At 69.2% G+C, this 14,342-nt stretch overlaps 1 protein-coding gene across 7 annotated transcripts in view; it reads right to left on the bottom strand.

Moving 5' to 3' along the window:
- Positions 1 to 3,597: 3,597 nt before the first annotated feature.
- The window catches only part of KIRREL1 (kirre like nephrin family adhesion molecule 1), a 67,613-nt gene continuing 56,868 nt past the window's right edge, over positions 3,598 to 14,342 (bottom strand). Inside the window, exons 5-16 of one of the 7 annotated variants that reach the window (XR_013374288.1) lie at positions 14,067 to 14,217; positions 13,575 to 13,680; positions 13,314 to 13,462; positions 13,043 to 13,170; positions 12,340 to 12,514; positions 12,165 to 12,265; positions 11,014 to 11,212; positions 10,635 to 10,742; positions 10,389 to 10,528; positions 9,719 to 9,796; positions 4,424 to 7,855; positions 3,598 to 4,385 (exon numbers count right to left, since the gene is read on the bottom strand). Coding sequence is in view for 2 of the 7 variants with exons in the window: in XM_077887238.1 (XP_077743364.1) it covers positions 7,382 to 7,855; positions 9,719 to 9,796; positions 10,389 to 10,528; positions 10,635 to 10,742; positions 11,014 to 11,212; positions 12,165 to 12,265; positions 12,340 to 12,514; positions 13,043 to 13,170; positions 13,314 to 13,462; positions 13,575 to 13,680; positions 14,067 to 14,217 (1,809 nt within the window). In the remaining 5 variants the exon portion in view is untranslated. Of the gene's footprint in view, positions 7,856 to 9,718; positions 9,797 to 10,388; positions 10,529 to 10,634; positions 10,743 to 11,013; positions 11,213 to 12,164; positions 12,266 to 12,339; positions 12,515 to 13,042; positions 13,171 to 13,313; positions 13,463 to 13,574; positions 13,681 to 14,066; positions 14,218 to 14,342 lie in introns of all 7 variants that reach the window. The other 6 variants (XR_013374289.1, XR_013374291.1, XR_013374292.1 and 3 more) reach the window with 6 other exon arrangements.

The following is a 14,342-nucleotide window of genomic DNA, read 5'->3' as shown; positions in this document are numbered from 1 at the left end:
GTCCCCTCCATCCCCTATGGGGAGACCCGAAGGCCTCGTGCTCACCGAGGGGGACCGGCCAGGGAATGCAGAGAGCCCCAGGGGTGAGGTGCAGAGCTGCCCCCCAGTGTTGTGCGGCGGGAAGCACGCCTCCCCCCTGCAGCCTGCCCCCCACCGTGTCCTCCCCACCGCCTCCCCCCACAGCCTCCCCGCCATGGCCTCCCGCTCACAGCCTCCTCCCCCCTGCCCTCCACCGGCCCGAGCCAGAGCAGCAGAGCCAGGGAACCGCAAGGCCACAGCAAGGGTTTGCAGGATCCGAGATATTTAACTCGGGAGAGACCCGCCTGGTGCCTCGGAGGAGACATGACATCACATCACAGCGATGAGTAACGTGGAGGGGGTGGGGGCGGGGGGCTCCCCGGCCGGCCTCGCCCGGGGATTACAGACACTGGGCGGAAACTGCAACTGCAAGGAGGCAGGTTCATGCTCCGTAGAAGCAAGAAACGTCCTCCCCTCGGTCCTGCCAAAACAATAGGAAAGCCTGGTTTTCGGAAAGTGCTGATAATAAATCAGCAATAGGGCACGTTCACATCTATTAGGTTGAACCACGTAGAATTGCTGATGCTCGACCATCTCTGACCTAGAAAAACAGCACTTGCGTGCATTTCCTCACCTCAGAGCAACCTCAGCCCTCTGCTGGCCTGCAGGCCCCCGAGCCCCGTCCCCGCCTCCCGCACCCCGGGGCACCCCCAGCGGGCTCCTCGCGGGGCCATGGACCCTCACACCTCTGTTTTGCTGCGGGAGCTTTGCCACTGCAGGTGCCCCTGCCTAGAACATTCTCTCCGCAAGCTGACCTGGGCTCTTCTCGTCCTGTACACCCCCTCGTCCCGCCCGCCCTGCCCCCCGCCCGCTCGCCCCGCGGTGTCACCCTCCACACGCTGTCCTCCATCGTCCCCGGGAGCGCCACGGGGGCAGGCGCCCTGTCACCCTTCGAACTCCCCGGGTTTGGAACAGTGCCCGCCCCCCGGTGAACGTCCAGTATGTATATTTGACAAGAATGAAGGACTGATGAGTGTCAACCAGCGACTCGGGGCCTGGAGGGGTCGCATGATGTTCCCAGCGGCTCCGAGCAGCTGCCTGGAGGGGCTGAGGGAAGCCCCGGGACTCAGATCCCCAAGCACAGACTCTCGAGAAGCCGCCCTGCTCTCGGAGACCAACAGTCTTGATGCAGACTGTCCCGAGGCTGGATAAACGCTCCTGCTCCGGGTGCAGAGGAGGCGGGGTCCCGCGGGGGCGGCCTCGACTCTCGTGGGTGCAGACCCCGGGGCCACCTCTGCTGGAGAAGGCTCTCCGGGGAGCAGAGTGCTGGTCACCTCCAGAAACCCACGACCAGGTACCGGGCCACGGGGTGGGCACGGCGCCGCCTGAGGGGCACTACTGACCAGGGCCTGTTATACAGGAACGAAAAACATGAAATGATCCTCACTTGGCAAATGCGTGCGGGATGTATTTGCCTGGCGACAAATGAGGGAGCAGTGCCAAGTAGAGAGGGGCATAGAGAGGACAGGGAATGGGACAGGGAGAGGGACGGGAGAGGGATGGGAAGAGGGACGGGAGAGGGATGGGAAGAGGGACGGGGAGAGGGACAGGACAGGGACACAGAGAGGGATGCGGATAGGGATGTGGAGCGGGACGGGGATAGGGACAGGGAGAGGGATGGGGAGAGGGACGGGGATAGGGACGCGGACAGGGACGGGGATAGGGACGGGAGAGGGACGGCGAGAGGGACAAGAGATCCGCTGGCTCCTGTGTAAGGAGGCACCTGGGAGCAGGTAGTCACCGTGTAAGGATGGGGGTGAGGAGACGCTCGGCCTCCGCCTCAGGTGCTGGGTGTGCAGACAGCTGGTCTCCCGGGTCAGACACGGGGGACACAGAGGCCACTGCCCACCATCGGCTCTCAATGGGGCCGTCAGGACACAACATGAACGGGGGAGGCGGGGCGGGCGGGCTCCACGAGTCGCACCCGAGGACATCGGCACCCATGGGCGAGCGCTCAGCAGGTGCTGGGGCTCGGGTGCCTCGTCGCCCTGCGCGTTCACAGCATTTTCCAAGGCTGCGCCCGGGCGCTGACCTGCGGGACCCTGCAGGCCTGAGGCACCTGGGGCGGCTGCCGACTGCTCCTGTGTCCCCAAGGAAAGGGGCCCCGGGGTGCACGCTCAGGACCCCCTTTCCCCGGGCAGGGCCCATCATCATGTGGTGACAGCACCCACCTGCCGGGCAGAGAGCGCCGGGCGTCAGAGAGCCACGGGTCACCTGTGATCACTGCGCCCTGACCCGCACCACGCGGGGCGGCCTCATCCTCCAGCCTGGGCGCTGGGTCGGTGGGACCCGCAACGTCCTTCCACGCGGCCAACGCACGTAGGTCAGTGCACGGCCCTTGGGGGGAGGACCTGGGTGCCCGGCATCCACGGGGCTGACCATCCCGTCCCCCCTGCAGCTGCCCACTGTCCCCTCCTGTCCATCCGTCCTCCACGCATGTGCCGGGGCCGAGGCCACCACACAGGGTCACCGGCCCGGGCCTCCGAGGAGGGTCGCAGGTGCATCAGGCCCGGGGGAGGGGCGGGCCTCCGGGGGAGTGGCCTTTACAGCGGCGGAGCTTGGTGGTCCCTGCCTGTCCGCAGGCTGGGGGCGGCAGGGCGCCGGGCATCCAGCCTGGACGGCACCTGCCCAACGGGCCTCCGCGATGCGCGCCTGTTTCTCCTCGTCTTTCCTTCCTCAGGCCGTTCCGCTCGCCTCTGGACCCCAAGCGCTGCAGCCCGCTTCCCCCCCCGCGGCCCCCGGCCTCTCATTCCCGCCCGCCGCCTCTCCCCACGGCCCCCATGGCGCCGGCCCTGCCTCAGCGGGGCCTCCGCGCGTCACCGCCAACCTGCTCCGAAACGGTTGCCTCACCTGTGCGTGCTGCTCAGCTGCGCCACCTCCGTCTGTGCGTCCGTGTCCCCGGCACGCGGAGTGGCCGCCGCGGGCCAGCGCTACTTTGCTTGGCTGTCCCACGCGTGATGCAGACCACAAGGCCTCGCGTGTCTCTGGTGATTTATGGCTTTCGAAAAGCGTCGTCTGAACACAGCCTTTTCTCCCGGTGCTCCTCAAACACGCTTGTGAAACGGTCAGAGCGAAATCCTTTCGGAGGCCACCGCACTCCGGGATTTCGGATTTGTCGGCGGGATGCCCGCGCCGCCCACGGCACCCGCTCCGTCCCCCGCTCGGGACGTCTGCACCTTAATAACTGGAAACGGTCCGGCTCCCCCGCCTCTTGGCTCCTTTGGGATCCGGACTCCAGGCCCCGTCACCCCCTTTCCTGCCCCAGGAGTGGAGGAGGCATCGGCCTTTCGAGCGCGGGGTTGTGGCGGCTGGAGCCTCCCGCCGTTGGCGCCCCGCACCCCCCACCCCCTGGCCTCAGGGCCCTGCGGCACTGCACCCCAAGTCAGCGCCTCGAGGGGACGCGAGCAGACCATCCCTGCAAGCGCAACCCCAAGGACCAAATCCCCCCGAGTGTGACCCCGTCACCCCCAGCCTTTAAGTAACCAGAACTGCCCACGCCTTAAAGGACACAAAACATGGTACTTTTTAAAACATTTATATTTATATATATAAAAAAATTAAATATATATAATATATAGTGTGTTTGAGACTAAAAATATAGTACATAATATTTAAAAAAAAGGAAAATGAAAACAGAGTAGGAAAAGGCGTGAGGGCACACAGACACACGTTGCTAAAAACCTACGATGGTCTGTCCTAACAAAAATAATATTCTTTTCTCTCTTCTCTTAATCGTCATCATGGATCCGTTTATTATTGGGGTTCGGGAGGACAAAATGCAGCCGGAGCCGGGAGTGGAGGCCGTGACCCCAGGCTGGTCGGGGCGGAGAGCGCAGCCCCCCTCCCGGCGAACGGGGCGCCCCCCCTCCCCCCCGGGTCCGGCCGCTACCAGGCGGCGCCCAGTGGGACTGCACGGCCGCTCGGCTGCTCCGTCCCCGGTGGGGGCGTTCCCAGGGGCGGGGGCACACCTGACCCCCAGACACAGGTAGAAGGCCGCAGGCCCACCACCCCAGCGAAGGCCAGGGGTTGCGGCGGGCGGGAGGCCAGGGGCAGGGGCAGGAGGCTGGCGGGAATGTGACAGTTCTACGCAATCAGAGCTACTAACATTATTATTATTATTACCGTTATTATTTTTCAGGGCAGGCTTGTACCAGAGCCGCCCATATGGCCTGTGACTGCTGCGCAGCAATGGTTTCTCCAGGGACGGGGCCTGGAGCCCCCTCACAGTGATGCTCGGCGGGCCTGACCCCGCCCCGCCCCCGCGCGCACCTGGCCGCGCACCTGGCCCCGCGCACCTGGCCAAGCACCTGGTCCCACGCACCTGGCCGCACACCTGGCCCAGCACCTGGTCCCGCGCACCTGGCCAAGCACCTGGCCCCATGCACCTGGCCGCACACCCGCGCACCTGGCCGCGCACCTGGCAGAGGGAGCCCAAGGCAGCACAGGGAGGCCAGGCGGACAGGTGCTGTGGGGGGAACCAGGGAGGGGGGAGCTAAGTCGAGCTTTGTAGCTTCTTCACAGAAACACGCCTGTCCCAGCGCTGTCCCCTGATGCGTGCGTGAGCGTCCCCGGCTCCCTGCCGGTTCCACACGCCGTGACTCCCTAACGGGAAGGGCCCGCAGAGGAACACCACGTGGACGGGGCAGCCGTGGGGAGCCAGGTCTGGGCCTGGACATGCAGGGGCAGGGGTCCCCACAGCCCGCCTGGCTCCATCCTGAGGAGCGCAGGGCCGCACAGAGCGGGGGGCACGGGGGCTCTGTCCCGGATGCCCCTCTCAATGCGTCGGGCAAGAGGGGCGCGGGGGGGCCCGCAGGCGGGTCAAGCTGACCTTCCCTCCCCAGGCAGGGCACCCCGCCCCTGCGGGCCCCTGCCTGAGCTCACCACCACCCTGGGGCTGGGCCCCCACCAGGGCAGCCCCTGCAGCTCCCCCAGAGTCGCACCTGCCTCTGGGACATTCGGAGTCTGTGTCACAACGCTCTACCCTCCTGGGTCTCTCGGCTGCACGGAGGGGGCAGCGCGCTCACCTCCCCGTGTGCTGGGGGCACCCCGGCTTCTCCGCGCCCAGCGAGGGCGGCTGCGGCCCTTCCCCTTGGTCCAGGCTGCCTGGAGCCGGGCACCAGGGGACGCAGCCCACGCCCGGGCCTGGCCACACACAGGAGTCGGGCGGGGGCCAGAGATCGCCCCACACCCACCTCACATGCGGCCCCCAGAACACCCTGCAGGCGCGTGTCCCCCACACGTCCAACCAGAGGCCCACAGCCAAAGCACCCTCCCAGAGGAGCCCCTCCGGCGCCCCCTGCCCCGCTGGCGTACTGCCCCCCGCTCCCCACCCTGGCGCTGGGCCTCCACCTCCCCAAACAAACAGCAAGACCAGGATGGCAGCCCTCCATCAGACCAGCATGCAAGAGGCGGGGGGCGGGGAGGGCCTGGGGCGCTGAGGTCCCCCAAGCCGTGCCCAGAGCAGGGAAGGGGCTCCGCTCACAGGCGTCTGGAAACCCACGGTCCCAAGCCGTCAGCCGAGGTGGCCAGTGGCTAGAGACCCCGGGTGCCTCCACATCATCGTTTCGGCCGAGTGGGCCCAGCACTGACACAGGAAGGGAGGAGTCACAATGCGGCCAAACCCCGAGTCCAAATGAACAGTTTCTGGGACGCTCGTGTTTAAAAAAGCCATCGTGGTGTTCAGAGGTGAGCGGGCCGGGCTGCGCGCGGCTTGTTTCTGCGACGACCGTCAGGCCAGGCAGGAATCCACCCGCACGGGAACCTGCACCCTTCCCAGGCCTGTCCCGGGCTCGCCCAGGGGGACGCTGAGGGAGGGCCAGCCCCGGGGGAGGGGCAGGCACAGCTGGAGCCCCTGTGGCTGCTGGTGGGGGGGGCATGCAGGGGTAGCCCACGGGCTGGGCATTAGCCGGTCCGTCCCTCCCAGGGCGGGTGAGGAATGTCACCCCGCAGACCCATCCGCAAGGTGGCGATGGCCCGTGGCTGATGAGCATGTAAGTCGTTAAAGCAAACAGGACTAATGAGTGGTGACCACGAGAGAGAGCACGCGGGTGCCGGGGAGCCCGGGCGGGGGCACAGTTCTCTTTGGTCAGAGGTGGTGGCTGGGAATGGCCGCGTGGAATGTGCGTGTGGGGACAGCATGGGCGTGACTGCCTGCAGTGCCCTCCCGCGCCACCTGCCCGGGGCGGCCCTCCCCTCCCCTCCAGGCCCCTCTCCCGCCGACACCTGACAGCGTGTCTGGGGCTGGCGATACCCGTCCCCTGTGGCCCCCCACACTGGGCCCTCCACCGAAGCTGGACACTCAAGGCACTGGAAGTGAAAGGAGGAATCTGATTGGTCCAAGAAACAAAATTAAAAAAAAAAAAAAAGACTCAACAACAAACCCAAAGCTGTCTCCGGACACTGCGGCCTGCGCCCCCCGAGTGGCGGCCTCCTGAGGGCCGGGCCCCTCCCCGAGCCTGTCACAGCCTCCGGACAGGTCTTACCACCTGAATGTTTAAAAATGGATTCAAAGTGCTTGGAAATTCAGAGTAAATGGACGGTGCTGGGAATCTAGCAGAGAACGGGTGTCCCCTTTCCCTCCCATCGGGGCTCTGCGCGGGGGGCGGGGGCGGGGACTCCCTACAGCTCTTTTATTTTGTCTCCCCGAATGAGGTTTTCATTGTTTTTTTGTTGTTGTTGTTGTTGTCTTTGAAACCTAGCCTGTGGCATCCCACCCCGATGCCACCCGCTGGCACAGGCCCCAGAGTTGAAGCCGGGATGCGGGCGTCAGGGCAGGAAGGGGCTCGGGCAGAGGGGTCCCGGGGGGCTGGCTGTCAGCACCCGGTGCCCCCCCCCCCCCGCCGCCCCCCATCTAACTGGCTGGCTCTGCACGGACGGGAAAGAAAGCAGCTACTGGAGAAATCTGGATCCTCTGCAGGCCGAGGCGCAGGTGTCCCCACGGGCGCGCGGGTGGCAGCGGGATGAGGGCTGGATGCGAGCTGGGGCGCGCCCGCTAACGCTGACCCGAGGTCCCCGCTGCAGCTGCAGCCCGGGAGGGGACTGCGAGGGCCGGGCCGGGCCACCGCGTTTCCACCCACCCGTGCGCGCGCCCCCTGCGCACCCGGGGCCCCGCGCGCCCCAGCACCTGGCTCCCCGGGGCCGCGCCGGCGCAGGGCGAGGGCACAGGTCGGAGGAGACACGTCCTCCCGAAGAAGAGGGAAGGGCAGGCCCGGGAGGCCGGGGCTTGCGGAGCACCATCCTCGGGACGGGGTGTTTCCGGGAGACCCGCTCCCCGAAGGCCGGGGCCGCCGGCCGGGGCGCGCGCCTACACGTGCGTCTGCATGCGCTGCTGGAAGCGCTGCCCGAAGTCCGAGTGCTGCGACGTGTAGGAGAAGCGCGTGGCCGTCGCGTACTTGCCGATGGGGTCGTAGGCCTCGAACGGGGTCCGCTCCAGCCCGGCCGGCGCCTGCGGGTAGCCCAGCCGGTAGCCCGGGAAGCCGGCGGCCGCGGGGAACGGGTGCGGGCCGAACTTGTCGTAGTTCTCGTAGGACAGCGCGCCCGCCCCGTCGGCGCCCGCGGCGTTAGGGGGCCCGGCGGCGGGGGGCTCCGGCCCGAAGTCGGACGCGGGGGCGCGGCTGTAGGAGCTGAGCTGCGCGTAGCCGCTCGAGTGCGACAGGCGGGAGGCGGGGCGGCCGTCGAAGCGCGCGGGCCCCGGGGCGCGGTAGTCGGCGTAGAGCACGGCCCGGGACGCAGGCCGGTCCTCGTGGGCGCGCACGTTGTAGTAGCCGTTGGTGGGGTCCTGCGGGCGAGGCGGGCGCGGTGGAGGCGCGGGAGCCGCGCACCTGCCCCCCGGGAGCCCGCGCCCGTCCCCAGGCGCCCCCACTGCGCGCACCTTCACGTCCCTGAGCCTGCGCTCCCTCCCCAGCCCCCCCATGCGCGAACCTCACCTGCCCAGGCCCCCCCAGACCCCCCCCTAATGGGCGCACCTCACCTCCCCGGGGAGACCGCGCCCCCTCCCCAGCCCCCCCACGGTGCACACCTTCACCTCCCCGGAGCCCGCGCCCCCTCCCCAGCCCCCCCACGGTGCACACCTTCACCTCCCCGGGAGCCCGCGCCCGTCCCCAGGCCCTCCCACCATGCACACCTTCACCTCCCCGGAGCCCGCGCCCCTCCCCAGGCCCTCCCCACCATGCACACCTTCACCTCCCCGGAGCCCGCGCCCCCTCCCCAGCCCCCCCACGGTGCACACCTTCACCTCCCCGGAGCCCGCGCCCCCTCCCCAGGCCCTCCCCACCATGCACACCTTCACCTCCCCGGGGAGCCCGCGCCCCCTCCCCAGCCCCCCCACGGTGCACACCTTCGCGTCCCTGAGCCCGCGCCCCCTCCCCAGCCCCCCCCATGCGCGAACCTCACCTGCCCAGGCCCCCCCAGACCCCCCCCTAATGGGCGCACCTCACCTCCCCGGGGAGACCGCGCCCCCTCCCCAGCCCCCCCACGGTGCACACCTTCACCTCCCCGGAGCCCGCGCCCCCTCCCCAGCCCCCCCACGGTGCACACCTTCACCTCCCCGGAGCCCGCGCCCCCTCCCCAGCCCCCCCACGGTGCACACCTTCGCGTCCCTGAGCCCGCGCCCCCTCCCCAGCCCCCCCCATGCGCGAACCTCACCTGCCCAGGCCCCCCCCCACCGCGTGTACCTCACCTCCCCGGGAGCCCATGCCCCCTCCCCAGGCGCCCCCAATGCGCGCACCTCACCTCCGGGGAGCCTGGGCCCCCTCCCTAAGTCCCCCCCCCACTGCGCGCACCTTCACGTCCCTGAGCCCGCGCCCCCTCCCCAGCCCCCCCATGCGCGAACCTCACCTGCCCAGGCCCCCCCAGACCCCCCCCTAATGGGCGCACCTCACCTCCCCGGGGAGACCGCGCCCCCTCCCCAGCCCCCCCACGGTGCACACCTTCACCACCCCGGGAGCCCGCGCCCCTCCCCAGGCCCTCCCCACCATGCACACCTTCACCTCCCCGGAGCCCGCGCCCCCTCCCCAGCCCCCCCACGGTGCACACCTTCACCTCCCCGGAGCCCGCGCCCCCTCCCCAGGCCCTCCCCACCATGCACACCTTCACCTCCCCGGAGCCCGCGCTCCCTCCCCAGCCCCCCCATGCGCGAACCTCACCTGCCCAGGCCCCCCCAGACCCCCCCCTAATGGGCGCACCTCACCTCCCTGGGGAGCCCGCGCCCCCTCCCCAGCCCCCCCACGGTGCACACCTTCACCACCCCGGGAGCCCGCGCCCCTCCCCAGGCCCTCCCCACCATGCACACCTTCACCTCCCTGGAGCCCGCGCCCCCTCCCCAGCCCCCCCACGGTGCACACCTTCACCTCCCCGGAGCCCGCGCCCCCTCCCCAGGCCCTCCCCACCATGCACACCTTCACCTCCCGGGAGCCCGCGCCCCTCCCCAGCCCCCGCAATGCGCGAACCTCACCTCCCCAGGCCCCCCCCCCCCCACCGCGTGTACCTCACCTCCCCGGGAGCCCATGCCCCCTCCCCAGGCGCCCCCAATGCGCGCACCTCACCTCCGGGGAGCCTGGGCCCCCTCCCTAAGTCCCCCCCCCACTGCTCGCACCTTCACCTCCCGGGAGTCCGCGCCCCCTCCCCACCGCCGCCCCCGCACCTTCATCTCGTACTCCTCCCGCGTGTCCATGGCGTCGCAGCGCAGGTCCTGCTTCAGGTCCACGTCATCCTTGAAGGACTGCAGAGCCGCAGAGGTAGAGGTCAGGGCTGGGGACTCGCCCTGTGCCGCCCGGCCCCACGCCCTGGGGCCCCTGGCTGCTGGGTGTGGGGGTGAGGTGGAGTCTGGGGTCGCGGGCAGACCGGGTGCTGCGGACGAGTGCAGCAGAGGCTCTGGGGCCCGTGGGGGCAGAGACCGGAGCTGGTGCCAGCTTTGTGGCTGACGCACAGTGTGACTCCGGGCATGTCGCTGCCCCTCCCTGGGACGGCCCCTGTCTGAGCTGCTGGGCAGCTGGACCAGAAAACTTCCAGGCGTTTCCAACTCTGACTGCGTGGGAAGGACGGGGCCAAGTGCGGCCTGTGGAGGGCGCGGCCTGCAGGTCCTCTGCTACTGGGAGACCAGCCAGGGGAGGATGTGTGCGCACATGCGTGTGTGCATGAGCGTCTGTGCAGCTGCGTGTACGTGTGGAGCACGTGTGAGCGCACATATGCGTGTGCATGGGACCAAGGCTGGCCCGGGAAGGGACGCGGGGGAGAAAGAGGTCAGTAGAGCAGAGGGGCGGGGGTCCCAAGAGCGGGAAGAGGGGAGTGGGCCGGGAGGCAGGGGCCCTCACCGAGTAGATGGCCTTCATGACCCGAGTGGCAGTGGACACGCTGGCAGTGTCATCCTCCCGGTCGGAATGCATCGTGAGCGGCTCGCGGTTCACGGTCTCCACCTTGATGTCCAGCTTCCGCAGGGTCACATCCTTGCGGCCTGGACAGGGAGGGGCAGCCTGGACGCTCCGCCAGCCTCTGCGGCTCACCCCGGGGCGCCTGGGCCTGCCCGCTGGGGGCGCAGGGTGGGCGGGGACCGTACTCACTGCCTTTGCGGCGGCGGTAGAGGAAAAACACCAGGGCGATGAAGAAGAAGGTGAGCAGGACGCCCGCGCCAATGGTGGCCCCCGCGATGACGCCCACGGGCAGCACTTCTGCAGAGGGAAGGGAGGGCTGGGGTGAGGACGGCGGCTCACGAGGACCCGCAGGCCGGGCCCCATGCACTCCACTGGCATCGGGGTCGGGGCCCTGCCCCACGCCTGCCCCTGGGCCTGCCGTCCTTCCCCACCCCGTGGCCCCACCGCTCGGGAGCGGGTTTCCCCAGCTAGGCCCCATGCGGGCCCCAGAGAGCTGCTCCCCACGAGGCCTGCCTGGGGAGAGGCCAGGGAGCAGGACCCCAGCTGCCTGCACCCCAGCCGCGGTCACCTCGCTCTTCCAGCTGGATGATGGCCGTGCCCGGCCCAAAGCTGTTCCAGGCCGTGCAGTTGTAGTGGGTCTGAAAGTCGGCCTCCATGACGTTGTTGATGGTGAGGGTGGACAGCACCCCGCTGCCCGAGTTGGTCCGCTCCACCGTGTAGCGCTCCAGGGTCCCCACCTCCAGGAAGTTCTCCTTCCATGCCCAGGCCTGAGGCGGGGGAGGGCAGGGGGTGATAAGGAAGGGCACCCTCAGGGCACCCTCGTCCTGCGTGTCCTGCGTGTCCTGCGTGCCCTGCGTGCGTCCAGCCTTGCAGCAAACCCAAGTCACAGCTGCTGCCTCCAACCGCAGCACGGGGTCCCCAGCCCAAGAGAAACTGGCTCCCGGCGTGCCGGGGAGTCGGAAGCGCTCAGACATGCCTGGGGACACTCCAGAACGCGGATGCCCGGGCCCTAACTCTGAAATATGAGCCTCCAGGGGAGGGGTCCGGGAGCCCCGTGTTCATAGCAATCCCGTGAAGGCAGGTACGGCCGGGCCAACGCACCGACGTCTGGCAGCCCCGATGTCTGGCCCCCGTGTGGCCCCCCGTCCTCGCCTGCAGCGTGACAGGCCCAGGCTCCGGGTCTGTGGTCTGAGAGGCTCACTGACCGCGGCGCAGTCCCAGCCTCCCCCTCGGCCAACCCAGGCGGAGGCCATCCAGGCTCCCCGCCCCACGCAGCGGCGGCACCTCCCCAGGGCCCCTCCAGTGCAGCCGAGGGGCGAGGGGCGGTGGCCGAGCGCTGGCTCCCTTCCAGGATCGATCCTCCTAACTCCGCGGAGAAGGCCCCAGGGAGCCGTGCGCCGCCACCCGCGCGGCCATGGTAATGAAGTGTCCCCGGGCAGCCGCGGAGTTAGCCCAACGGCCGTTAACTGTGATGAGGGCCTCGACGGCTAATGGTCATGGGAGGACTTAATGGCGCGTGGTGTGGGGACGAGGGGGTGGGGGGAGGCAGGAGGGGCAGGTGGCGGGCACCGGCCTCCCGCACCTGTTGCTGCACCTGCCCCGTGCACCCTCCGCCAGGGAGCCTGCCCCAGCAGCTGAGGACCCAACGGGGCTGGGGAGCGCTCATAGCGGCTCAGGGTCACGACCAGGGCCGGGGGCGGGGGGGGTGAGGGGACTCACGATGCGGTCGGGGGGCGGCGTGCTCCCGATGAAGCACTCCACCTTGCCGCCGTCGCCCCTGACGGCGTACTGCACCGCCTCGCTGGAGATGATGGGCGGCCCTGCAAGCAAGACGCAGTCAGGGCCGGGGCGGGGGACAGGGGGCGGGGGGCGGGCCGCCCCGTAGGCCGCTCACCATTCACGTAGAGGGGCACCTCCCTCTCGGCCACGCCGATCCGAGGCACGATGGCGCGGCAGGTGTAGGTGCCGGCATCGGCCTGGGTCACGGACTTCAACAGCAGCTGGTTGCTGTTACTCAGGACCTGGGCAGAGAGAGCAGCCTCGGGTGGGGAGCCAGGAGGCCTGGGCCCCTGGGTGCGAGGGGGGCCCCGCATTGGACGCAGTGGAGAGAAAGCAGGAAGGGCCACAAGTGAATTCCCCGAAGGGCAAAGGGCGCATCCCCCGACCCCAAACAGAGCCGCACCGACGCCCGCCGTCTCAGCGGCCTGGGCTGGTGGGGGCACAGCGGCCGGTGGCTCGGCGATTCCCTGAGGACGAGGCCTCCCTGACGCCCCTTCTAGGGCTTTCCCTGCCAAACAGGGTAGGCGGCTTCCCCCCGAAATCCCTCTCCCCGCGGCTCCGGCCTGCGCGGTCCGTGCTTCCCGCCGTCCGGAGTGGACTCATTCACCCCGTCCGCGGAAGCCCCTCCGCTGCCCCCCGCCACCACGGAACCGTCCAGCTGCGCTGCCGGGAGAAGCGGGTCTCGATGGCAAGCACCGGCCTCTGCGTCCCAGGGCCCTCGACACGCCCGGCTGCAGCCTGTCCCCACCGCACCCCGCCGTCCCACCTGCGACCGACTCCTTGCTCCGGGCGCCCGGGACGGGCAGCAAGCGTCTTACCATGTTTGAATCCTTTTTGGTCCAGGTGAGGGTGAGGGGGGGATTGCCCACCCAGACGCAGGTGAGCGTCACGTCGGAGCCGATGTCTGTGGTCGTGGGCTTGGGGTCCACGACGATCCGGGGGGCGACTGCGCAGAGAGGAGCCGGGCGAGAGTCTCAGCATCGTCGGGGGCCCACGGGCGCCGTCCTCTGTCCCTCTGCTGCCCCGGCCCCTGGCCCCACGGCGCCCACGGCCCCCCCGGAGCCTGCCGAGGCCCCCGCGGCCACTCACAGTGCACGTTCACCAAGGTGCTGACGTTGGTGCTGCCCACTTTGTTGTGGACCTCACAGGACACCGGCTCCGTGAAGAAGGAATAGTCCACGTTGGTCTCGTAGCGACTCTCGTGGGCGTCCTCGATCACGAACCCGCCCTTGGCCCACCTGGGGGGAGGGCAACGCAGCATGGGGCTCAGGGCTGGGCCTCCCCACCGCGCCCCCAGCCCCAGCCCACGCCCCGTGAGCTCCCGCCCAGCCACCCACCCCCGCCGTGCACCTGTAGCCCAGGATCTCGGGGTTGGCCGTGGCCTGGCACGTGAAGACGACACGCTCGCCCTCCTGCACCGTCTGTGGCTCGATGGACAGGGTCACCGTGGGAGGGTCTGCAAACAGGACGCGGAGGGTCTTTCCTTCTCTTCCCAACACACGGCCCGGGCGTCCCCACTGGGCGGAGAGCCGGGAACCGGAGCCTGTAGCGTTCCAGCTCCGGGGAAGCACCTTCCCCACGTGACCCCGCAGGGTCCCGGCAACACCTCGCCCCCGCACGTGGGTTAAGGAAACCACCACGAACATGCGCTCGCATTTTGCCCCCAAATCGCTTTTAGTTTGGAGTCTCAGGGAAGACCCTGCAGGCCTGGGTTTTAAGCCTCTTCGGGTTTACAGAATTGGAAACTGAGGCTCAGGGAGACTAGGTCACAGCCTGGGTCATGGGCTGGGCTGCACGCGGCGCCGGCCGGGTCCCGGGGCCCCCTGGGTGCTCCCCGCTCACGGTGCACGTCCAGCTCGATGGAGGTCTCCTTGCCAGTCGGGACGGCCTCGTTCACGCTGCGGCAGGTGAACACGCGCCCGATGTCCAGGTCTGTGGGGTTAATGAGCAGCTGGCTGACGGTGGTCTCTCTCTTGCCGTCCTTCAGCAGTTCCTGGGGACACGGGGGGGCACAGGGTCAGGCCACAGGCCGCCTAGGCTGCCATCGGGACGGCCGGGCCGTGAGCTTCAATGGGGGGGTGCAGCCCGCCCCCCCTCCCCCGGGCCCGGCTCTGCTCT

Source organism: Canis aureus, chromosome 38, assembly GCF_053574225.1.
Source record: "Canis aureus isolate CA01 chromosome 38, VMU_Caureus_v.1.0, whole genome shotgun sequence".
NCBI classification, from domain to species: domain Eukaryota; kingdom Metazoa; phylum Chordata; class Mammalia; order Carnivora; family Canidae; genus Canis; species Canis aureus.
Note: the sequence above shows the minus strand (reverse complement) of the source record. Positions and strands in the feature narration are given on the sequence as shown.